At 35.8% G+C, this 25,248-nt stretch overlaps 1 protein-coding gene across 6 annotated transcripts in view; it reads left to right on the top strand.

The window, feature by feature from the left end:
* Positions 1-25,248, top strand: part of LOC131076576 (uncharacterized) — a 193,734-nt gene that overhangs the window by 35,926 nt on the left and 132,560 nt on the right. For 5 of the 6 annotated variants that reach the window (XM_058013813.2, XM_058013815.2, XM_058013816.2 and 2 more), the window contains 3 exons: positions 4,319-4,370; positions 22,447-22,512; positions 24,243-24,394. In XM_058013813.2, the coding sequence (XP_057869796.1) occupies positions 4,319-4,370; positions 22,447-22,512; positions 24,243-24,394 (270 nt within the window). The remainder of the gene's footprint in view (positions 1-4,318; positions 4,371-22,446; positions 22,513-24,242; positions 24,395-25,248) is intronic. The other variant, XM_058013817.2, reaches the window with a different exon arrangement.

Genomic DNA, 25,248 nt, shown 5'->3' with positions numbered 1-25,248 from the left:
GTTCATTGCCCTCAAATATGCAAAGGAAGTCCACATCACTCCAAGATGAGGGCAATGGAAGAGGATTTTGCTCCTGAGAAGTAGCAATGGAAGTCAATTTCGCTCTTGAAGGGGAGCAGTGGAATTGACCTTGTACTTAGCCAAATTTTAGGTTTCTGATTGAGGATTGACTTCATTGCTCAAACCAAGACATCATATGATGACTATACGGAGTTTCATATGTCTGAGAAGGCTTGGAGAGGAATCTAGCTCTTGAGAAGGAGCAAAGGAAGCAAAATCCGCTCCAAGAATGGAGCAAAGGAAGAGGATTTCTCTCCTAAAGAGGAGCAAAGGAAATTTTTGCACACTTAGTCAAATTTTGCTCCTGCAACTTGCCTCTCGATGAAGTACGATCAGATCACTTGGATGACGAAGGAGACCTTACATAGTCGACTAGGCCTGATCTAAGAGACTCCTCCATCATACTCTCCTCTATCCATGCTCAACTTGACCTCTCCTATGCAACGTTTTGCCACCATAGGCTTTGATCAGTCTGGTTGATGACAACTCTTACCCCACTCACTCAAACTTACAAGAGAGATATCATGCTAAAAGATTCTAGGACTTGGAGAAAGGAGGGGGTCCCCATTTTGATGGGGTGATGTTGTGAAATGGTCACAACATTCCCCATTGTAATAATTTTTGATAGACCCTTTGGCCCTATCCATGGCTTCATAAAGATACCCCATTCGTGTTTTTTCCCCATCTACCAAGTAGAGAACTCTAACCAAGGGTGCTGACACGTAGAATTTAAAAATACAAAAAGATTAAAGTTAAACATTTATATTGGAAGACTTGGATTAAAAAAATTAAATATTCAATTTGAATTGAAATTTGAACTTTCGAACTTTTTAAATATACAATCGCTGTATCTCTTTTTGCAAAAAGGTTGTCGAAGACTATGCATGCAACACTTTCTCCTTTAGGCTTCTTTGAATAAGTTGAGTCTAGCCATGTGTCCGCCCACTAGAAAGAACAGTGCAGTCATATTTTTTCCAATTATTTCTTTTCTTTTCGACCACTTCTCTTTCCCTTTCAATTGCACTCATGAGCAACCTACAAGTACGAAGTGAAATTAACTTTTAAGTACACAGTTCTAATTTTTAATGAAAAAATAACTTAAATTCAACATAAATTACTATAAATAAACTAACATAAATTTAGTCTAAATTTTAAAACTCAACATAAGTTATGAAAAAAGTTAAATCAACTGAACTAACGTCCCACTCAAGTTTGTGCGAGAAGGCGCCTTCTAGCCTTTTTTTGCAATTGTCAAAGCGGTAACCAAATTATGCCAATAAGGATTATCTGCCACATTGAAAGGGATGTTAATAAAGTACCAAAAAACAGCACATGCATTGTTTGCATGCTCATGTGCCTCCATGTTCCACCTAGTTGCCTTCAGTGATGGTTGTGCTCTAGGTGTGTTTGGGCACAAAATAATAATGTATAGGAGAGGGCACTGATGGTGGTACTAGTGCTGATGCTCTACCAGAATAAGCTGAAGTGGTGCTCATGGTGGTAGTGGATTTGTAGATACGTGGGCCACAGAGAGCCCACTATGCTCTGAGGTGCTTCTTCATCTGCTTCAAGGTTGATTGGAGCACCTCGAGAACCAGCTATGGATGCTTGCATGGCTAGCTTGGACCTATCCCTTAGCAATTTTTTCTCTTCCGTGGTTGTGAGTATGACGTTCATTTATCTTTTTGTTTTCTCCTTGGTTCGAGGACAACCCATGTTATCATGCTTACTGATGTTTGCAAGGTGGTATTTGAGGCGGTTTATGCCTCCATGAAATAATTTTTCACATTTAATGCAAATAACTGAACTTGGTTTCGGTTCTTGCCAAGCATACTTCCAAGCAAGGTCTCTAGCTCCTTTAAGACGAGTACCTACAAATAATGGAGGTACCGACCTTGATGGGTAGACCCTGAAGCTGAACTAGATGCAAAACCTTCTCTATTTGCCATTATATGTTCACCTACACATACAAAGTGAAAGCACAAGTTGTTAATATTTTAATAAAAAAGTTAACAAACAAACTAAATTAATATAAAGGATTATAGATTAGTTGAAATCTGTAAAAATTTCATTTAATCTTAAGATTCTAAACATTTTCTTCAAAAAAAAAAAGGACTGAAATTAAAAAAAATTGGTAGGGTTTGAAAAAACTGTGAAAACAATAAAAATATCAGAAAAAAAATTGTCAAAAAATGGTGAAAAATCTTGTTCTTTTCAATCTAAATCTGATTTAGACTACTTAGCTAGTGGCATTGATGGTTTTTTTTTTTTTTAAAACCTAGAAGCAGCAAATCAATGCATAATGTTTCAAATAAAAAAAGAAAAAGAAAATCAGAAAACCTACCTGGAAATCCAAATTTTTGTTAAAATTCACCCAAAAACCTCTTCAAATCTTCAATCTTTGGTGAAAAATCGTTGCAAATTGGCTGCAAACACATCCCAAGGATTTTCCCTATCTGGAGGAGTGCACAAAATGAAAAATCATGAAATGGAATTTCTTTTTTGACATCCCTGGGCTCTATGTTTTCACATCAGTGAGTTTTTTTTCATGGACTCACAGAGTTTTTGGGAAAAAATGGCCAAAAACTTGGTGAGTTTTTTGGCAAATAAATAGTGAGTTTATTGTGAGTCTTGCATCGTTGAGAAATACCACAGCTCTAATGAAATTTCTACCTAAATGCCAAGTACAGTGGCACTTGCTACAATAATTTGTTTTTTGGCTATGAAATAAAGATATTAAGCAAATCTTAAAGCCAAATTTTGGAGGCAGTTCAATCTACCCGTAACCAAACATGTAGTCATCCCTTTTTTTGGTCAATGTTATTATGCTTTCTTGAGTTTGATGTTTGCAATCTCATAAAACAACTAAATCGGGCTATAAATATTGGAACTGGATCATTCCACAGGTTTCAACTTTTAAGCATGAGAGGTTTCAAGACTGGTACATTTAAATGAAGAAGTTTCAAGGCTAAATGTTATATTCTGTTATTAAATTTAATCTTTAAGACACTTCAACCAAATGTTTGCCACAATTTTGGAAAAACTGTTTGTTCCAAAATTCTGCCATTTGAAAAGCTTATAATATGAAATTATCACTAGGTAGATTGTTGTATATCATATACATTGAATTGAATTGGGTAGAGCAAATCCTTTTGTTTAGGACACAAATGGCAAGAAGCCCATGTTTCGTAGGGCACCTATTAGCTTTGGTTTGAATCACTTTCACAAGCAAGGAAAATCTCAATGTTGATTTTTGTGAACGAATTTGCACCAGTTTCAATAAGGGGTTATGCCAAAATTTATCTTGCAAAGTTTTCCTTCTGCTTTCAGGTTAACCATCTAAACATGTCTACAAATTGGGGATGCAGACTCTGCATCTTTTTCCTGATTTGATCAAAATGTTGATCTGTCATTATTTTAAAATCATCAGGCTGAACGTGGATTTCAACCAATAGTTTATTAAGATGTTCCCTTCGCAGAATATAAAATACAAATTTTTCAATGCAAGATTTCATTTCCAATAAGCTCTTTTAATGGTTTAATTGAAAGATTACTGCATTTCAGAGTATGCGGTAGACATATTTTGATGTTTTTTTGGTCCATAGGGTTCAAAGGCAACTTTTTGCTTATTAGGTGGCCATAATTTATGCATAGTGTGTGGAACATGTAACAGCTTTGATGTGTCAAAGACATTTGGTGTGTGAATGATCTTGTATTTTTGAAATGCTTTGGTGACTTGTGAAGCCAAGTTAGGTCACCTTTGTATACTGTGACATGTGGGCAGGCTGTATTTGTAGGCATTAGCATGGCCTTGATGGTATTGCCTAGACTTGAAATGCAACGTGCCATGTTTGGGTCAGAAAGCATAGTCTAAGAAACCTTCCAAATCTTGTTTAATCCCCAAAATCAGAATTTTCTAAATTTCTTGTTACTTTCTGTCTCTGTATATGTCTTAATAGAAAGATACAATGTTGATTCTGCTGCTAGCAGTGGGCTACAATTGTCTTTGTAATTGAAGATCTTAACATGAGATGTTGAGTGCATCCCTGCTATCAAAATGTCACAGTCAACAAATGTCTCTGCCCAATAAACCATGAAAATAGTTAAGCCACTTCTGTCATAAAGTTATTTCTATCGTTGAAAACAGATGATAGTGTCAGTTGATAGCAAAAACACTTTGGATTTAGGTATTGCATCTGCCTTATGTTCTATTTACAAAATTCTTGGGGGATGCTTCTAACTTTATTTTTTTATACAGGAGATCGTATAAAATATATTGGAGTGCATGAAGGCGGTGCAGGAAAAAACAGGTATATTGCATCATTGCTTATGTTATTGCTCATTTTGCAGACTAGTAACTTTACATTGTCTGTAATGCTGGGGTCTATTACCATGCAGCAGTACAGTGGATGGTAATAATATTTGTATTCCCCTTGAGTCTGAAAAATAAATTGAATGAATGATTCAATAATCGGATAATTACATTGAACAATATACACACGTATATATAGAGGTTACAGACGATGTTCTATAATTAGAACATAACGTTAAAGTAAAAGATTAAAGAGCTAAAAGCTAAATTAAGCTTAAAAGCTAATTAACTAAAAAGAAAAAGCTAAATGCTAAATAAAGCTTAACAGCTAATTAACTAAAAGAAAAAGCTAAATAAAGCTTAAAAGCTAATTAACTAAGAAGCTAAATGACCATTAAACAAGGAACTAAATATAGGTGACTAAAATATAATTAAATATTCTAATACCCTCCCTTAATGGTCATTCTATCTACTAACTACCCTATTGAAGACATTGCAGGTCTTTTGATCACAAATGAAAAGAACACTCTGCTGCGGTGGAGACCCTCCCTGGATCTGAAAAGTGTTAATGGGCAAGAAATACCAAAATCCATCCAACCTGACGTTGGGTAACCAAATTGAAACTTGAAACCATGATTTTGAGGAAAATCGGCAAACCTTTTTGCAGAAGAGTATCAACTCCAAAATTGATTGCAAGTTACCATGGTTGCATATGTTCGCCCTGGCAGGTGTGACCCAAACTAACTGCAACAAAGCACGATTTTGAGGAAAAAACCGTAAAACCCTGAAATAGGAACCCTCGAAAAGAGAATTTACGATTTTGAGGAGAAAATCGAAAAACCAAGAAATTTGAGGGTTACAAATCATCGTTTTTGTGGAAAAAAAGGGTAAAACCTAGATGATTAAAATCTTACGCGAATATCATGGATTACAGATGAGATAATTTTTAAGGGAAAATTAAAAACCCTGCAAACAATTTTTGAGAAAAAAATCGTGAAAACCCTCCCATGATTTTTTGTGGAAAAAATCAGAAAACTGATAGACAATTTTTCAGGAAAAAAACTTGAAAACCTTGAGACCTGTAGGGCGAGGTCTGGCCTAAATCAATCTGATCAAGGCAACGATATTCAGATATCGTGAACATGCACTGTTTCCAAGTGTTGTGGCAGTTGTTGAACTTTTGTCTGTGTTCCAACATGATGCTGGTCAAAGATGCGATCACGAAAATGGAGGTCGAACGAGGTCAACCTAGTGAAAGCATGAGACAGAAGAATCTGATTCAAAAAATCAGAATAGAAGTAGCTGCACAAAAAATCTGAAACCTTTGGAGGAGAATTCTGGCACGAATTCCAAGGTGCAAATTTTGAGGTTTGGAACCTAGAAATTAAAATTTTCTGCAATCTTAAAACCTGAAATTTTTCTTGAAAATAATCAGAAAAATATAATAATTTGCAGTTAATAAAAAAATACCTCCGACTTTTTTGTTAAAAAAAATCAGAAAAATTGTGACAATTTTTTTTCCAAAAAAAACGCAAAAAAAATAGGGGCAGAAACCCTAGGTCGGATGTACAACATAAACGGTGCCCAGAAGACACCCAAATTTTCGACGTCCACAAAATTAGCAGAAATCATGGATTGTTTTTAAATTCCAAAGGCAAATTCGTTGGCACAAAAATCGAGGCACGGAAAACGAGGCGCCTCAAAAAATATGGGACCAACCTAGAAAAGCTCTCGAAAAACCCACCAAGAATCTGAAATCAAAATGTAGATTCGATGGCTCAAAAATCGAGGCACGGAAAATGATGCACCCAAAAAAATATGACGACAACCCAGTTGAGGTCTCAAAAAACCCACCAAGAATCTGCAACTAAAATAAAATTTCTACTTGAACAGAAGGGTCAAAACCCTAGTTGAAAATTGCAGAAACCCTAGGAAAATTTTCAACCTACAAAAAAAAACTGCCCAGGAAGAGAAAAAAATCTTCTTTTTAAAAAAAAAAACAGTTTTATAAAAATCTCTTCAAAAAAAAACTTCGAAAAATTTTAATAATAAAAATTTTCGAAATTTTTAATTTCCATGCTCTGATACCATGAAAAATAAATTGAATGAATGATTCAATAATCGGATAATTACATTGAATGATATACACACGTATATATAGAGGTTACAAGACGATGTTCTATAATTAGAACATAACGTTAAAGTAAAAGACTAAAGAGCTAAAAGCTAAATTAAGCTTAAAAGCTAATTAACTAAAAAGAAAAAGCTAAATGCTAAATAAAGCTTAACAGCTAATTAACTAAAAAGAAAAAGTTAAATAAAGCTTAAAAGCTAATTAACTAAAAAGCTAAATGACCATTAAACAAGGAACTAAATATAGGTGACTAAAATATAATTAAATATTCTAATAGAGTCTTCATACTATTGGAATTCTTGTTACTAGGTTGACATTTTGAATGCAAGTGTATAATAATGCCAGAGGTTTTTTGAATGATGGTGTACATGGGATTAAATCGTTTTGTACTCATCTTATCTTATTACTATATAGACATTATCTAGTTAATTGTATAATTAGTATCTGTCAAACATCTCTCAAGTCAGGCAAGGTTGAGAGTAAACAAAGCTAGTAAATATTAGTGGGATCGCTAGTTAAATTTAATTGAGAATTGTGACTCGTAAGGTGATTCTTCGAAAGTAGAAACCTAGTCAAGACTTTTCTACAACAAACCTTCGTATATTTCTTGAAATGCTGAAGCAATATCAAATAGAGTGTGTTAGTTTTTGCGATCAAATTAACAAAATGAACAAAAAAGTAATGATGCACAAAACAAGAAACAAGACACAACACATACCCTGGGAAAACCTCCCTCTTGGAGGAAAAACCCGGCAACAAATCAGATCTAGATCCTTTTATTAATTGTAGAATACAATGGCAATAAGGATCAGATTACTTAATTGATATAACTGTCAACCTAGGGCAGAATTAGAGTTACAATCGTAACCCAGCTAGGGCACAATGTAACAGCAGAAGATAGCAGACTTATCTCTTTCTTATATAAGAATATCATCAGCATACAACTTCCAGCTCTTCGTAGTTCTTCACTGAAGATTGCAGACCTAATAATGTTTGTGGACCTTCAAGAGGAACTCACTATCGTCTTCAATGTATTCACTGTCCAAGATCGCATGTATGGCAAATGCTGATGGCAGAAGTAATTCGCTGACCTTCAGAGGTGGTTCGCTTGCCTTCAATGAATATTCGCTAACCTCTAGATCTTGCAGGGCTAACTTCACATTGATGATGATGAAAAACTGAATGATGAATGCATACAAATGAATCTCTATTTGTATGTGGCATGGAGACCATTCAAGTCGGCATGGAGACCATTCAAGTCGGCTTTACCTTAAGTTTTGTGCCAAGATTTAATTGCAATTATAAGGCTTACATGTTACCTTAAGTCTTGCCCTATTTTGGCGTCTTAATAATGATTAAGTTATATTGCAAGGGGAAGCGCACCTATTTAGGGCCACACGTTACATGAGGGGGTGTGTCCCTACGTTTGGTGAGCTTAAATGCATTTGGGCCCAACCCTATAGGGATTCGGATGTTGCCTTAAGGCAATCTGAATCTTTTTGTTTTCCTAACCTAGTTACATATCAACAGAGTGAATACCACATCAAAATGTGATTCTGCAATGTGAACCTAAACAGGAGGTTGGTAACATAGAGCATCGAACCACTACAAAAAACCATTTAGATTTTTGATTTTATCCAATATAAATAAAAGCTAGGGCAAAATGGGGCTGGGGGCCTAGCTCGATTGGCAAGAGCTTCCTGTGGTAAGCACAAGGCCTAGTCTCCCCTCAGTCCATGTGTATGGAGGGCGTGTTGCGTCAACGTCACCGGTCATGTTAAAAAGTTTACCCGATGCACTGTAGTTTATAGGGGGGGCTACCTGATTCCTGCAGTCTAAAAAAGTGATAGAGCAAAATGTGCAAGAATTGGAAACATCCAAATTTTAGACAAATGCCATATCTAAAGCAACCCTTTAGGTCAACACTAGGCTACAATATGCTATAGCCTAAATTAGATTTCTCTAGAAGGATATTCTCTAGAAGGATATAATGATTGTATGACTAGACCTAGTTTGTTTGCCCTCTCGGGTAAACGGTTAAATGCAGAAAGTAAATGCATAGAACATAATGGAAATACATTAAATAACCAGTCTCTATGTTAATTCAACAGTCCATGTACATCAAGTGCTTATAACATTACATTTGACACGGCTATCATGATCCTACTTCGAAGAAAAGGTACACAATATATAATACCCGAAGGGGTACGACACAACAGTCGCGACTCCAACTACCTACCCGTCGGCTAACTAACTGACCACTGTAACTCATTATTACCAACAACAACATAAACATAATATGACAACATAACATAATGATTATTCCCGGCAACATAGTTTAGGGTGAATGCAATTCTAAGCCAATTGATATTTAGACTAAATTGAATTATTTATTCATTGATACTCTTTAGTAAATGTGCTTTAATAGCTTCACTAAACACATCGTTTTCTGTTCAAGAAATACTTACACTTCTAATGTGTCAAAAAAAAAAATTGTGCACATGAGTTACCAATAAAAAGGATTAATGTCATTTTGTCGGGTTTGATGGAACCGATGCCATGGGTTAAAAATAAGATTAGTTAAGATTACACCCATCCAGAAGACTTGGAAAAGGAATATTTGTTAAGAAGGAAGAGTTAGACATTTCTATGCCTTCTATTCCTTCTCTGGTTTTTGAGCAAGATTGCAAGCATACTTTTGCATTAGATGTTCTATCAATGAATTTGTAGGAATCATGATCACAAAATACCTAGATCTATTGTTACTAGTAGCTACCCAAACATGTAGACTTTCTTACGTCAAAATGCTTGTGCCAAATGGCAGTACCTCTATCCAAACATTATTTACCAAACATAACAATGATCAAATAATAAAGGGAAAGGCTCACCCCCCAAGTAAATTACAATTACAAATAATGGTCTCCACTAACTAATATACTAAGTTGAGATTTTGATGGTGCGAAACGACATAATAATGTGGTTTCTCTATTGGTTGTGAATGTGATTATCTCTTGCCTTTATAGGTTTTGTGCAAATCTCTTGGGGTCAGATTTGATAGATGGACACCACCATTCAGAGGTAAATATACTTTTTCTAGGAATAAAGAATGAAAATCTTGATTAAAGCTATACAATCAAGAAAAAAACCTATGGTAGGTATAGTTTTTCTTGTGTGCAGTGATGAGAGTTCATTTATCATGAGCATGGGCATTAGAACACCACCAACAAATATGCTGGCCTTAGTGGACAGTGAGCAGTGGTTTCATAGGGCCTTAACTATTCTCCCTACAGCCATTACAAAAATGGTGACACACTTCTATCCATATTCCACCTTCAAATATGTCCCCCTATCCATCTTTTGATTTTCTCTACTCTTTTCAATTGCACTTATACACTGCACAATCAATATTCTCATTATTCACATACAGCTAAAGCACGATGAGGTTGTTTGTTAAAAATTACACACATATTTAGCACAATGGGGAAGTTATCTTATGAGCATTCACCATGATGGATACAATGAACCATGGGTATTTGTTTGCCAGGGTCACAATTTGGTGTATCCATGACATCCACTTTCAATATTCCTCAAAGTAAGTCCCTTACTCTCTCAAACTTTGTATTTATCTATAGCCTGCAATCATGGAGGTCTGGCTTGTAGCATAATGTCAAATATTGGGCATGCAACTCCATTCATACACTTTTAGAATACATCACTAGAAGAGCATTGGTCACAGAAAAAAACATTAGAGCAAAGAGAATACCCATCCCCCAAGTCCAGTGTATACTTCCTGAACATACACAATGATAGTGATAGATATCATCTCCACTATGGTATAGGAAAAATAGTACAAGTTGAAGAAGCTCCGGATGCTTCTCTTTCCTTTTTTGCATGTGTAGCTGAATTGATTTGCTCTGAAAAACTATAGAGCATCGCCTGATCCCACTTGCATCAATGGCCGTCATTGCAAAGGAAGAGTAAATTAAGATGTTTTGACCTAATGATTCACCCATAGATGGCCCCAGTATTGTTAACACCATGTTTGAAATCAATTTTTGCTCTTCGGGAGACAAAATGTTATTTTACATCAATTAGTCTTGTCATGGAAGGAACTAACTTGAACAGGTGTGGCAAAGATAGGATGAATTAACTAGTTAACTAAAGTTATCCTTTGTAAATGGCAGTGCAACTAAGAGATGCATTGTGGGTGTGTGTTTTGAAGAGGTGCAACCTTCACCACATGAAAAAAAGAGTTAAATATGGTGTCATTAACAATGAATTTAATGTAGTCATCTTTCATCTCAATGTAAGTGAGTTCAAAAGTTAAGCGAATATCAAGATTATTAGCATTTGAGTGAATTATAGCGTAAAAGGATGAGGATCTGGTAATTTAGATATCAAATCATCGAGAAGAAAAATAAATATAAATAATTTAATTTAGTAAAAATATTATTATCTCAATTGAGCGAAAAATAAAGGCCAAATGAATGTAAGCCTTACATTGCAACCTAAATCACAAAGTGAACCTAGTTTCTATGTTTAGTTAATTCCTTTTATTTTTGTATTTATCTATCTTCAAAGTCACTATAGTTTACTGGTAGTTAAATATAAGGATTCTCTTTTAGCAAAATCTTGTAACAAGAGAATGAAGCCAACGGAGGTAACTTCATGAGTATGTTTATGAAAATGATTGTTATGAAAATACTGTGTGTATCACACATGTTGATTGAACATAGAAAGGTTTCCCATCAACCTCTACATATCTTCTAGTATAACCTGTAAAAATGATTAGTGTAGTCTCATCTACTTTGATACAATGTTGTACTTTAATGGACCAGCCATGACTCAAACATAGGAGCTTCTAGTTGCTGCTAGAGTGCTCTAACTATTGAGCTACTTGTTGATGGGTGTTTTGTGACCACACCAACGCAGAATAAAGTTTCCAAAGGACACTCTATCCTCTCTTGAGCAAAGATCCCTTGTATGCTAAGATTGCGAAGATCATAGAGGTGACTCCAAGGGTCCTACTGTGAACATGCGACTTTATGTTGGATATGAACTTGTTTGGCCCGATGTGATATGCTGGTACCACAAAGGGACTTACGTTTGGGTCATTCTTTCACTTCTTTGCTGTGGTTGGAACTTCTTCATCGGATATTGCAATCTTGTGATACTTTTTTGAACGAACCGGAAATATACTGAAAGTAAAAAGGGGAAAGGGTTAGAGAATCTACTCTATTCCTAAGGACAATGATATCAATGGATATTGCTCCAATGGACGAATTCCACATTAACCAAGTTTTGCTTCGCCAAGCTCAACAACAATTCCACAGGGCCGGTGCAATCTTCCAAGGGTTATGCAAAGAATTTTCATATCGTAATGAACACCATCATAATGAACAATGTACATTTAATGATCGAAGTTAAGCATCCATATAAAAAAAGGCTCAGGCTAACTTTACACTGCAAATAGAAATCATCTAAGTGCAAAAAGTATGAACCATTGAAATTCATCAAACATTGTCACATTCTCCATTAAAACCAAAGTACTTCATCTAACGATTAAGAAATTGGAAGAACAAAATACCATGCAACAAGTTGAAATAAACATGAATCCACCATGTCTTCGATGAAATCAAATTTTATTTCTCTAAGTTTTACATTAATGCCTTCTCTTCTCCTACTCTACTTGTACTCTAAGAAGGAAGAGCTCTCTGCTTCTAATGAGCTAATTATCTAATGAATTACAATTGAGAAGGTAGGGCCTTTTATAGAGATACTCCTACAAATGAACGACCAAGATTGCAAGATGCAAAACCCTAATTAGGGTTTGACCAAAAATGAACCCTTTGTGGCACCAAGTAGTGGGTTTGGTAATAAATAAGGCATCACGCCTACTTTGGATTAAATGACCCATCATTCCAAGTAAGGCGACCACTATGCATTAAATGAACAACCACTCCATCAAGCATTTAATAGATTCTCACCCAAAATAGCACGCCCATTATCCCTCTCCTTGATGGCAAATGCATTGAATTTGATCATGACGGTTTGGAAACACGTGATTGGCTAGAGAAGATGACAGGGTGCCACCGCAACATGTTGGACGCCATGTGGACCCGATAACTGTTGGGATCCAAGAACACTGAGAGGGGGTGGTGACTCAGTGTTCTGCCGGTATGAACAGTTATTATCCTTTTATACCATACACATAAACCGGTAAACAAATAAACATATAACAAGAAGCAAATAAACCATCCACATAAATGAACACTATAACACATAATTTATATGTGGAAAACCTCAAAGAGGAAAAACCACGGTGGGATTTGTGACCCACAATATCAATTCACTGGCCATATGAAAAGATATTAAATATAATAGGGGCCTGCACATGCAAGAAGGCACACTGCCTAGAGCATACTGCTCATCACTAAAGAGCCTCACTGACTACAAGCTTTCTGCTAAAGGTAATTACTGAAAATGAACTCAAGAATGCATCTGCTATGCCAAATAGAGTTCCAAGTTCTGTCTCTACTCTGTACTGGTTCATAAACCTTGAACTTCTACCGGTATCTCTTCTCCTCCAAGGATGCTTTCCAAGCTATCTACAGATCATTGTAGGATATTCGCATACAAAATGATCTTTATACATATTTCGCATTATACAATTCTGCTATATTTTCCTATATCCAGACACTTCATCAATATCAAAATAACTTAGCAAACTGACCTATATACCTATTACAAATAATATGCCTTATGTCGGCTTACGATGCTTACGATACATTTACAAAAGATATTCAATGTCGGCCTTGACAATAATTACAAAATGATTTATTAAGTAAATCCTCCTTGATGTCGGCTTCCAATGAAGTATTGATGACGGTGCCGGTGTAGCCCTGAATGCTCTAAAGGCGGTATCTGCCGGTATATGCCTCCTAGTGCCGGTATATGACTTCATCTGATCTTGTTGCCATCAATGACAACAAAAAGAATCCAATGAGTGTCAATTGCCAACAATCTCCCCCTTTGGCATTGATGGCAACACTCATGTGAAAAATGGATTCCCTGCTTGTATGCTCCCCCTGAGCAATACATTCCAGTTGATAACCTGATATCCTTCGCATGTGTTTTTATCTGGTATTCTTTGATGTTTTTCACATATATGCATACTCCCCCTTTGACATTAATGCCAAAGACCGATGGAAGAATCGAAAGAATTCCATAACAAAAGAATAAATGAATATTGTTAGTTTCACTGGAGTTTAATCATCTTCAAGATTTCTGGGTATGCCTTTTGCAATAACTTAAGATATGTATCCCAACCGGTTCTGAAAGTATCTGAAATGGATGCTAGTCCACTTAGTAAGTGGGCATGTGTTTCCTTCTTTTGGACATCTGCCGGTGTGGGTTTAGCTATCATATCCTTGCACTCTCTCTTATGAACACACAATGAATCTAATCTAGGACTTACCAGTTCTCTTAGACTTCTCGCTCTTAGCATGATTTTATCTCTCTCCTTCTCAAAAGCAAAAATTTGGTTCTCCAAGGTCAAAATTTGTCCATCAACAGATGTGGTTAGTGCAGTTAGTCCATTAAAAGAGTTAACAATTTTAGCTATCTTATCATATAACTCCTTTAATCTTCTATCTACATTAGCCATAAGAATTTCTATGTTACAACACACTTTGTAGATATTTGTACATTGTTTTAAACAACCTCAATAGAAATAAGTTTGTCCTCAATTTTCTTCTCTGTTTCTATAATCTGATCAAAAGCTATTCTTTTAGCTGCTGTGAATTTATCCAAAGCCTGTCGGTCTGCAATCTGCCCCAGAGATTGAAAATTGTTAGAGATATGCTCTTTTAGAGTCTTGAGCTTGCCGGAAGGGCTTGCTCCATCTTCAATCTGATAGTCAGGTATCAGTATGTGCAACACTGTGACCGACTGATCAATTATTCCTTTATCTGTAGTTCCTTCCTTTAGAGTAGCCATCATCATTAATTCAGTTGGACTCAACTCAGAGACTGATTTCTTTTCAACCCGAGAAGTGTCAATTGCCAATACCTTTGCCGGGGAATCGATTTTACTTGCCGGTATGGACTCAATTGCTTTTACCTTGCCCATCTCAACCTCTTTTGCACCGGTGGCTTCGCCACTTGGTGCAGTGTCAGTTACTATCGGTGGAGTATTATCCACAGTATTTATAGTGTCTTGTACATTTCCTTGCTAAAAAATTGTTTGTGTCGCTACAGACTGTACACTCTCCTTCACTACCGGTTGAGTTTGAGTATCTATAGTTATTGTCGGTTGTGTCAAAATTGGAGTTGAATTGCCCAAAATACCTTTCCCTTTTGATTTGTTAGGAATGGTGGAGGATGTTGCCCTTGCAAATTCTTCTTGAGATGTGAGAAAGTCCGGGTTTTTTTGAAAGAATTTGGTCCATCCCTTACTAGTCTCATTTATCACCTCATTCACTCTCCCCATCATAAGGCTCATTTGCCAGTTTACTACTGAAAACTGTCCTATTTGCAGTATCTATGCATCTTTTCATTTCTTCATTATTTACAGCACCACATAATTCCAAAAGTGCTACTTCCTTGATCTCCCTATCTCTCTTGACAGCGTCAAGTCTTCTAGCCTCAAGTTTATTATACAAGGATAAAGGTATCTCCTTCAAAATTTCAACTAGGCTTGCTTATAAATGTCTATATATAATAAAATAGCCTCTTCTAATTCATTTTGCTCATTCTCTTCTAAATCTTCTTAATCTTCTTAATACTTTGATATATTTTTCAATATTCCATCTTTTGTAATTTCATCAATAAGCTCAGCACAGCTCATTGTGGTCTTACCGGTTTCAGTAAAATCACCCTTCTTCTTTTTGCTTGTGGTTGCCGGTGTGACTGGTTTCCTCTTTTGCATAGGCTTCCTTGCCGGTGGTGGAGGTGCAGTAGGCTTAGTTGCCTTTCTAACAAGTCTCCTCCTAGACTCTGCCTTCTTCTGCTCTACTGGTGGTTTTACCACATTCTTCCTTTGTACCCTTCTGAAAGCCAAAGGCTCATTATCCTCAAAATCAGAATCAGAAGTGATAGGGGAAATGCAAACTTGTGGCTTCTTCACTTATGTAGTACCAACCTTTGTTGGTTTAGTTGCCTGTTTGGATCCTGAACCCAGTTGAGTGTCTATTTTATAAATTACATCATGTACATATGCAGACATCTTTTCTATTTTCTTCTCTCTTCTCTTTCTATTAAAACTGGTTTTCACTGCAAGAGCCTTCTCTCCAGTTGTACCAAAATGCTCTGTTTTATCATCTAATGGGGCATCTAATAACATTTTTGCATAGAGCTCAAAAATGCTATCATCCACTTCATATCCAAGCTCAATAATCCAGATTTTCCTAGGTTCAATTGCTTCGATAAGAGTTTCATCAGTTTTTACCATGAAACAGATATCAGTGGAATACTTCTCCACAATGTTCTTTGATATTCTCTCCCTTTGCCTCATGTTTTCTTGGAATGTCTTGAAATACCCCCAAAGCTTCTCATCTCTGCCGGTACCAAGACCGGTGATTGCTTCCTTGGTTTGCATACCTGCGGGTATGTCATGAGCCCAATGTTTCTTCCCTAGACCGGGTAGCTCATTCAGGAAGTAAAGCTTTAAACAAACAATCAAATTTCCATATCTAAAAGTGCCTTTCTTGATTCCTTTGATCTCACCAAGGTTCAACATCAATTCACTCCTCATCCATTCACATAAATTATACTTAACATTGTTCCTTAGCATTTGATATGCAACATGAATGCATGAACTAGCAACAAAATTCAATTGGTTGGATTGAGTTACCTTGTAACCTATTATCATGTTTGCAAACGTTACATTAGTGTCGGTTATTGTGCTGATCCTGATTGATCTGCTATCATACGTTGCACCGGTGAGTTTCTCGACCTCTGTGTTGGAAATTTTCTTTCCTGGTTCTTGTCCGACTTTGGGTAAGTCAGTGACTGCTTGAATAACCTCCTTCGTGATCATGTAAGGCCTATCTAGCCAAATAAATTCATTGTGAACCCTGCTCAGAACGCATCTGATAACCTCATCTTTGAATTCCGGTTAACCCTAGATCCTCAATAGCTTTGTATTCCAGTTTGATGGTTTCGGAGTCTCCTAGTATCACGGATCGATACATGCTTTTGATGTCCTCTGTGCCCAAATCCTCTAGGGTGTAGTGAATGTATGCCCTCACATCTTCAACATACATTACACCGTTAGGAACCCTAGAAAATGCTCCCGCAGAGTCTTCCGTTTTAGCAATTTTGGGAACCTCCTTAAATAGTGGCCTTAACCTATCCTTGACTTCGACAATGGTGGGATTTGCAATGAATGTAGGAGCTGAAGATCCAGATGCCATTTCGAAAAATACCTGAAAGTGAATGTCGGTGGAAGATTGAGTGCTTCAGATAACTGCTCGAAATCCTTTCACAATGCTTTTGCTCGCCCTTAACTCACCTTTTCTTCGCTTTGAATGCTTGAATGCTTGGTGAGTGAAAATGATTTCACTTACCCACTTTTATCAGCAAATAAAACCCTAATCTTTCTTTGTAATAAATGCTTCGCCAACAACCCTACGGATGCCGATTTCACAGTCATGTGTCGGGTGAACCTTCATCGATGATGAACACAACCCTTCAGATCTCTTCCAGATCTCCTTAGATCTCTTCCGGGGTAATATGCAAAATTTAGCAATGACTTTGCCAACCCCTAAGGCTTATGCCTCAGTTACCGGTGGAATTTCCTACCGGTGGAGGAATACCCTGTTCTACCTGTGGAGTTACCGGTGTAGATCCATCTCCACTTGGTTCTTCGGATTTTCTAACCCATCTCTTGGTGTGATCTTGTTGTATTTCATCTACCTTTTGCTTTCCTTTCTCATTATCTTTATCATTATTGACCGGTTGAGTCTTGCTTCTGCAATACTTAGCAATATGACCTATTTTGTTGCATGCATAACATGTAGCATTGTTCTTTTGAATTGCTTTGACATATCCGGTACCATTTCTTGACCTACAATGATTGGCAAAATGTCCAAACTTTCCACATGCATGACATTTAACATTCATTCTGCAATCATCATATCTATGACCATATTTCTTGCAATTTGTGCATTGACCAGGAATAGAATTGCAGTTTTGATTTGCCTTATTTTTGCATTGTTTAGCCATATGCCCAAATTTATTGCAAACAAAACATCTACCATTGAATTTATAAGCATTAGATTGCCTTACCGGTTTCCTCTGTTATGATGAGTTCTGCATATCGGTTGTCTGATCTTCATTTGCAGTACCAGAGCTTTCACCTTGTACAAATCCAAGTCCTCTAGAATCATCAAGCTGTCTTTGTCTTTTCAATAAGTCATCTAACTGTGCAACACTGATCCTAAACTTTTCTTTATACTCACTTGCAGTAGTCAGGTCATCTCTCAGAGTAGTTATTTGTCTTTCAAGTTCTTGTTCATTGTTCCGGGAGTGCGCCAAATCAGTTCTCAACAAATTATTCTCATGAGTCAATCTGCCACATTCATCAAATTTGTTCTTTAGAGATATGACAAGATTATCTTCCTTCTTCTTTCTATCCTCAATATCTTTTGATAACCTCATAGTTAGATCTTGCATTTCATTCTTCATGAGCATGTTTGCTTGACTTAGTTTCTGACATTGTTCCTTAAGAGCATTCTTCTCCTCATCATCTGGTTTTTGCAAAAGTTCTTTTCTCTTGGCTTGAGCAGATGATAACCTTTCTTGCAGGATAAGAATGAATTCATTTGCAAAATTCAATTCTTCTTGCAATTTCAAGTTCTTCATTCTTTCAGCATCATAATTCTCAAGAGCCATCTCAAGTTGCTTCTCCATAGCCATGTTCAAAGATTCTGATTTCAGGATCTTCCTCAAGCCTAGAGTTCGGAGGAGGAGGAGGATTTTCGATACTTAGTCAATCTTTCACTTTCTTGGAATTTTGCATACTTGGGCGCATTTTTGCATGGAAGGAAGAATTTTGGCATTTTTTGAAAAATCCTTCACTTCTAGTGAAATGCGCTCCCTTCCTTGTCTAGGGCGCAAATTTGAGGTGGAGGAGGAATTTTGGTGGGGAGGAAAAATCCTCCTTGACCAAGGAAATGCACTCTCCTCTTGTCCTTGAGCGCTTCCGAGGTGTAGTGGAGGAATATGGAGGCTTTGGAAAATTCCTCCATCACATGACTTTTGTGCTCTAATGTCTGGGTTGGGCGCACTTTAGGGGTAGTGGAGGAATTTTAGTGAAGGATGAATTCTTCCATGCCTTTGTCATTTTGGGAAAAGATTCCAAACTTAGCCAAAATTTTGATCATCTGCCTTCTTTTCAACTTTTCTGGATTTGGAACTTGGATATTTAGGAATGTTTTGTTGTCAGTGTCTTGCCAGTTGCCAGAGATAGACTTTCCAAAAATAGACTTACTAAAAATAGTAATTAGTAAGTTCTTCCAAACATCAAATTAGGGTGAACCAGGACACAGTGACACTTACTAAAAAATAGTCATTGCTAAAAATAGTAAGTTTGTTTAAACGCAAAATCAGGCCAATCCGGGCCATAGTGAAACTTACTAAAAATAGAAAGTTCTGAGAATTCGCTCAAATTTCACTGGTAGCTTCCTTGAAGGGTTGTCTTTTTAATGCTTCACGCAGATTTCACAATGCCCTAAGCTACAAACCTCATTTCTAAATTTGAAGGATAAAAATCCTAAAATAGAAAATACATCCTTTCGGACTTGGCCAAATTTCTCCAAAACACTTGTAGACTTGGCCAAAATTTGGCTGTTTCTCTTTCATTTCTTCATATCAATTCTTAGGGTTATCCCGACACTTAGCCAAATATCCATCATTCCATTCCTTTGTGCGTGCATTCTTTGTTCTATCACTGCAATCTCTTCCTTGGATGATGATATCATCCACTCAACAATGTCCTCCTCTCAGCATGCAAAGTCCTACTCCCCACAATGTACTTGAAAAAGACAAGGAAACGTTGTGAAGTACAAGTATCAATCAAGTTCATAGTTAGCAAAATGCAAAGTTCGAAGGATAAAGCAATAAGCACAATGCATTTCTCAATACATCAAAATCCTAATTCTCGACTTGATGACAATATTAAGACTGCATCCTGTGTAGGCTGTATATTCCTAAAGAATCCATCCATACTTAGTCATTTCATTACTTTTAGAGATCAAAATACAAACCAACAAGACCTTATAACTCATTCCTTAGTGTCGGGAGACGACACGGACTACAAAAGACTTGGTTTATTCAGCCAAAAAAGGGGGTCCCTATTTGCAATGGGGTGATGTGTGAAAACATCACAACATTACTGGCCCCTATAGGACCAGCCCATCGTTGGTCCGGGTTTGGCTTATTACCAACACTCTTTTTTAAACCACATTAGGTGCTTGGGGCTGCTAGCCTGGCCCGAATGTGATACCATGTTAGAAATTAGGATCTTAGGATACTAATTATTATACAAGAATTATAAATAAATAAAATGAAAATCATACAAGTATAGATTTTACACATTACTCAAGATATACATGGGAAAACCCTTTTGGGTGAAAATACCCATAAAGCATCATTTTAGTTTAATCACTTACAAGTTACAAATAGTATTCTATTAAAAATAGACTGAACTTGGGGACACTCCTCTACATACTTCCACATGGCCAATAGTACTTGCTGTGCATGGTAATTTATTTACTATAAATCTCCAAATTCATTCTTTTTCAAATGAGAGAGAATCTTCTTAAATAGAAGAGAAAGGGTGGCAAAATACCTTAAGCGGTATTAGTCACACCTATTCAAAGTAACCATTCATTATTAATTAATAATCTAACATCTATTAGATTATTAATTATTAAGTGGTATATGCTTTATAACATAAGGTTCTATAATCTTATATTAGAACAATATATAAATGTTATAAGGTTATGACCCCTAATAACTTTATCTTCTAACAAGACACACGTATACTCCCTCTTGTGTGCATACATGCATGTGCATGGGTACATGCTTCTAGGCACACATTTACACGTTTGCTTTGGTATATATTCATATTCTGACTAGGCTATGCCAACATTTTTGTGGAATTTGTATTCCAATTCAAAAGTGTCTTGTACATCTGTAATCTAAAATATTTTCTTTTTTTTAGTTTTTTTTTTAAATTTTCTTTTAGGATTAGATTTTGTTAATGTTTTAAACTTAAGTTAGAAATAGCGTTTTGGCATTAATCTTTTGTCCTATCTAGCTTTTTAAGATATTTATTTTCATAATGCATTAGTTGATCAATTAATCCATCTCTCGTTTGATAATTCAGAATGTATATATGAGCAAACATATAACACTCATATAATACCTATAGATATGGAAATGCTGCTGTGTGTGCTCACGTATAATATCCATAGATATGTATATGGACATGCTGCTGCGTGTGCTCACGTATAATATCCATAGAAATGTATGTACATGTGTGCCTGCATACATGAATAATGCATCCTGTTAAAGATGGATAGAAGACTTCATCAGAAGTTTTGAGACAATATCCCAATATGTAAAGAAGCTCTTTGAAGGGCATCATGCGGCCTCTTTTAGGAATCCTCACATCCTCTCTTATCAGTATATCCTCTTCAATCTTGTGTTTTAGTATATATTCATATTCTAACTAGTCTCTGTAAATAGATTAGTTGAATTTGTATTTGAACTTAAAAGTATTTTCTACTTCTGTAATCTAACATATCTTCTGATTTTATGAGTTTATTTAGATAGGTGTTTTAAACTTGAGATAGAACTAAGGTTTTGCTGTTAATGTTTTGTTCTCTGTATCATTTTAGAATATTTACTTTCATAATGCATTTGTTGATGCTCCTTGTCACATTGACCACTGAATGGTATTTCTAACAAATACTCTTTTCTCTTTGGATTTGAACTTCTTGCTAGTACGTTGCAGTGGTTTTTCTTAGACAATATAAATCTTATTCTGATAAGGTTATTTTTTTTATCTGTTTTAGCTTTTGCCTAGCTTGAATTCCCACACAATTCAAATTTTATGAATATCGATCAAATGCAGTATGCAAATCTTGTTTCAATGAATTTTTAAAACATTTTTTCTTTCCAGGTGAGATCCAATAGGTTAGTGGATATTTTTGGAAGCATAATATCTTTTGCAGCATGCACAATTCCCCATTTGATGCTTTCAAAAGAATTTGTACAGATATCTATCTTTTATAGTTATCACATTGTCCTGTAATATCAGATATTCTAGCTGCTTAATGAGATGCTGTACTCTATTTTTATACTTGATTGCACTATGAAAAACATACTGGTAGGTATTATATTGAATTATGCATAAATTTTCGAGTTTTCATTTATTTTTGACATAAGATATTTGGTGAACATCTGATTCTTCTTCAAATGGGATTTCGAATTTCTTGTCAACAAATTATGCATTGAATTCTGAAAGGATGAAGGCAACTTTCAATCATTATTGCCGCCTTAATCCCTGTAAATTCTCTATCCGTGAATAGGATTGACAACTGCTTTTGTTACCATTTCATGGAGTACAGAAGGAATAAACAGTTCATTATGTTTTCCGAGGCAAGGAAAAGGGATTTGTTTCTGAACTTTTGTGGCTTTTGTACAATGGATTGCTGTTAATCAACTTCTGGATACGGTTTAGCTAAGACTACTGAATTTTCAGAGCATGTAACAAACCAAATTTAAACTGGAAGGTTACTGTTGATGTTGACAATTGACATTTGAATTGTAATCACCAGTCAGTCAATTACAAATTTGACTGACAAGCTCAACATCAACTATTAATACTTCAGAATATGCACCTGATGTTTAGAATCCCGCTTTCATGGCAGGGTTGCTTTGGGGAAGATAACTACATGCCTTGGCCCAATCAATGCTTACACATACATCAATGGAAGGTGGGTTGGTAAGTTTCTCCCATATGGATGGAGGACAAGTCTTGGGGGCTAGATATTATATGCTATTTTATCTTCATTTTTTAAACTCATAATCTAATAATTGCTTATTTTATTTTTGATTTTTATTGCTCTAGTTTCAAAATGGCTGCTTAAGGCTATACATGACCTTTTATAGGACATAAATACAAAATGTACAATTACAAAGTAATGTTATCTTATCTGGCCAAAGTTCTGATTTATTAACGAAAGATTAGAAATTCTGTAGGAATCCTTATGCAGATTCAGACTAATAATGGGTATGCACCTGATGCTTTTCCATGAAAGAACTAGTAGGCATTCTTTCCGGATGCAGTGGCGTGTGGAAAAGAGGTTAACAGAAGATTTGTGTGCTATTAATGATGCATAAAACCAGATTTGTATGCTGGTGATCATAAATTTCACACTGTCCAAATGAAAAGTTTGTCTAAAATAGTAGAATGCAGTGTAGCATGTGTGCTTTGCTAGTAAATGATTGTTTGGTAAGTTCTGTATGAAGTTGATAAAGGTATTTACTAAGCTAATAATAAAAGATTTCACTGAATGATATGTTTGTAATAATATTGTTCCGAATGATAGTTCCTAAGTATGGTTTTCTGCCTACTTATCTGTGTGGAGACATACAAGTTGGCAGAGTAGAAGCCAAAGAATTGATTTTAGTTTGTGCAGTGTGATTCTAGCCTCTCAGCCAAATGTGCTGGAATGTCTTATGTTATGATTCCTACCTGCTGGGATAGTTTCTTCTGTGGATAGGCACATTTCATTGCTGCTCTGTAGAACTAAAGTTTACTTGATCTAGATGGAATGCTCCAGAGATAGAACTTGTAATGAAATAAATAAATAGGCAGTGGCAATGTGTACATATATGCATTACTGACCTGCACTATGTTTCATTGTCAACGAGGAAGAAACTCACAACTTTTAGCTGTCTAATATGAGCACCTTATTAGACTTCATTTTAAAATTACTACACCAAGGTTTTTGAATGTGAAATAACAAGAAAGTTCAGTACTCCAGCCTGCGTTTATCTTACTAATAAGCAACATAGAAATACAACATGAAATGAAGGATTTGTATCACTGATTTTTTTAACATATATAAAGTTATAAACAGAAGTACTCAGGTCAACGATGTCTTAGAAACACTGTAGTGAAGCATCTCTATTGCTTTGCTCGGCATAATATGCAGAGGTTGTATTAGGTGAAACAGGGAACTATTCCGTCATTGCACAATAATTATAATGCATCTACTCAGTCAGTCATAATATTAACACACATGGGTAAACAACACTGACAAATCAATAAACATTGTCCATAAGAATGAGCAGAAACTGCATAGACTAATTGACTTTATGACGACAATGTTTATTATGGCTCATATTATTATGTATGTATTTGTATTTAGTTTAATTTATTGAATGGCATGAGAAATTCTTTGGTGAGTGAAGGTGGTGGAATTTAAATGTGATGCCTAGACTTGCCTTTATATTATTTATGTTGAGCTGCTTATATAAACTTCTAATGGGTCAAGTTTAAAGGTCAATTCAGTATACGATCATTTGACAATTCCAGAGCAGCATATGAAAGGGTTCCAACTATTATATATTCTTTGTTATGGTTAAATAATTGAATAGTTTGTAGATACTGAAAATGGTACTCAGTTGTTTATATACTCTTTTTGTACTGTTATTACAGGCCTTTGGGTACAGGCCAACGTGGGGAGGTTTATGAAGTAAATGGCAATAAAGTTGCCATTCTAGTTGACAGTGAAATCCCAAAATGGGATGCTTCAAAGGAAGAGAAGAGTTCTGGGCAAGCTGAAAGACCTTCCTTGTACTTAGTTGACAGTAAGTAGTTAATAGTGTGAACTATCCATCTATCCTTAACATTCTGGTTTGTGGGCTGGGATGGTTTAATCTTCTCTTTCTAGGCTTAAGATGGTCAGGATTCTAATAGTTTTGTATTTCTTATGTTTCTCAATTATTGAATATTTCATATTGTTAAATTTTTCTCCGTGAATTAAAGATTACATGATCTCAATTGTCCTTCAAATTCACTCTTTGTATGTGAGTTATGTTTCACATTTATTATTGATTTCTTATACAAGGTGTTCTTTGAATTGCCTTTCGGGTGGGTTTACTGCATTATTTTCCTATGTTCTCTTTAGGTAGTCAAAGGGACATTTTGCTGTGAATTTGCTCTTATTTATATGTTTCAACCATGCATTTTAATCATTAGCTAAGGAAGATTATGTTTTGATGTTGCCCTTTAGTGAATACGTATGGATTTCTGTTGCAGAATCTTAGTGCTTCTTTCCAAATTGCATGTTCAATATATGAGTTCTTGCTTCTTCAGGCTTGGTTTGTTCGGATATGAGTTTCATATTAAAAATTCAAAGGACACAAAATTTTAATGCACAATCTAAAGACTGTCCAATATTTATTTAGCTCGTGCTTGATTCTTTTGCTTCCGTGCACTTCAAGAGTGCTCTAGCATCATGAATGGGGTAGATATGTGCATCATAACTTTCACAATGCTTGAGATTTGGCTCCTAAAAGATGCTCAAAGGCACTGTTACCAATCTTTGTTGAATGTCACCACTGTTCACTTCATCTACTTTGGTAACATCCTTAGGGTTGGTACACTGTCATATCTACACAAGACATATTTAGCCTTTTCTGTCTTCTGCTTTGTATGTACT

The sequence above is a fragment of the Cryptomeria japonica genome, chromosome 10 (assembly GCF_030272615.1).
Source record: "Cryptomeria japonica chromosome 10, Sugi_1.0, whole genome shotgun sequence".
In the NCBI taxonomy this organism is placed as follows: Eukaryota; Viridiplantae; Streptophyta; class Pinopsida; order Cupressales; family Cupressaceae; genus Cryptomeria; species Cryptomeria japonica.
Note: the sequence above shows the minus strand (reverse complement) of the source record. Positions and strands in the feature narration are given on the sequence as shown.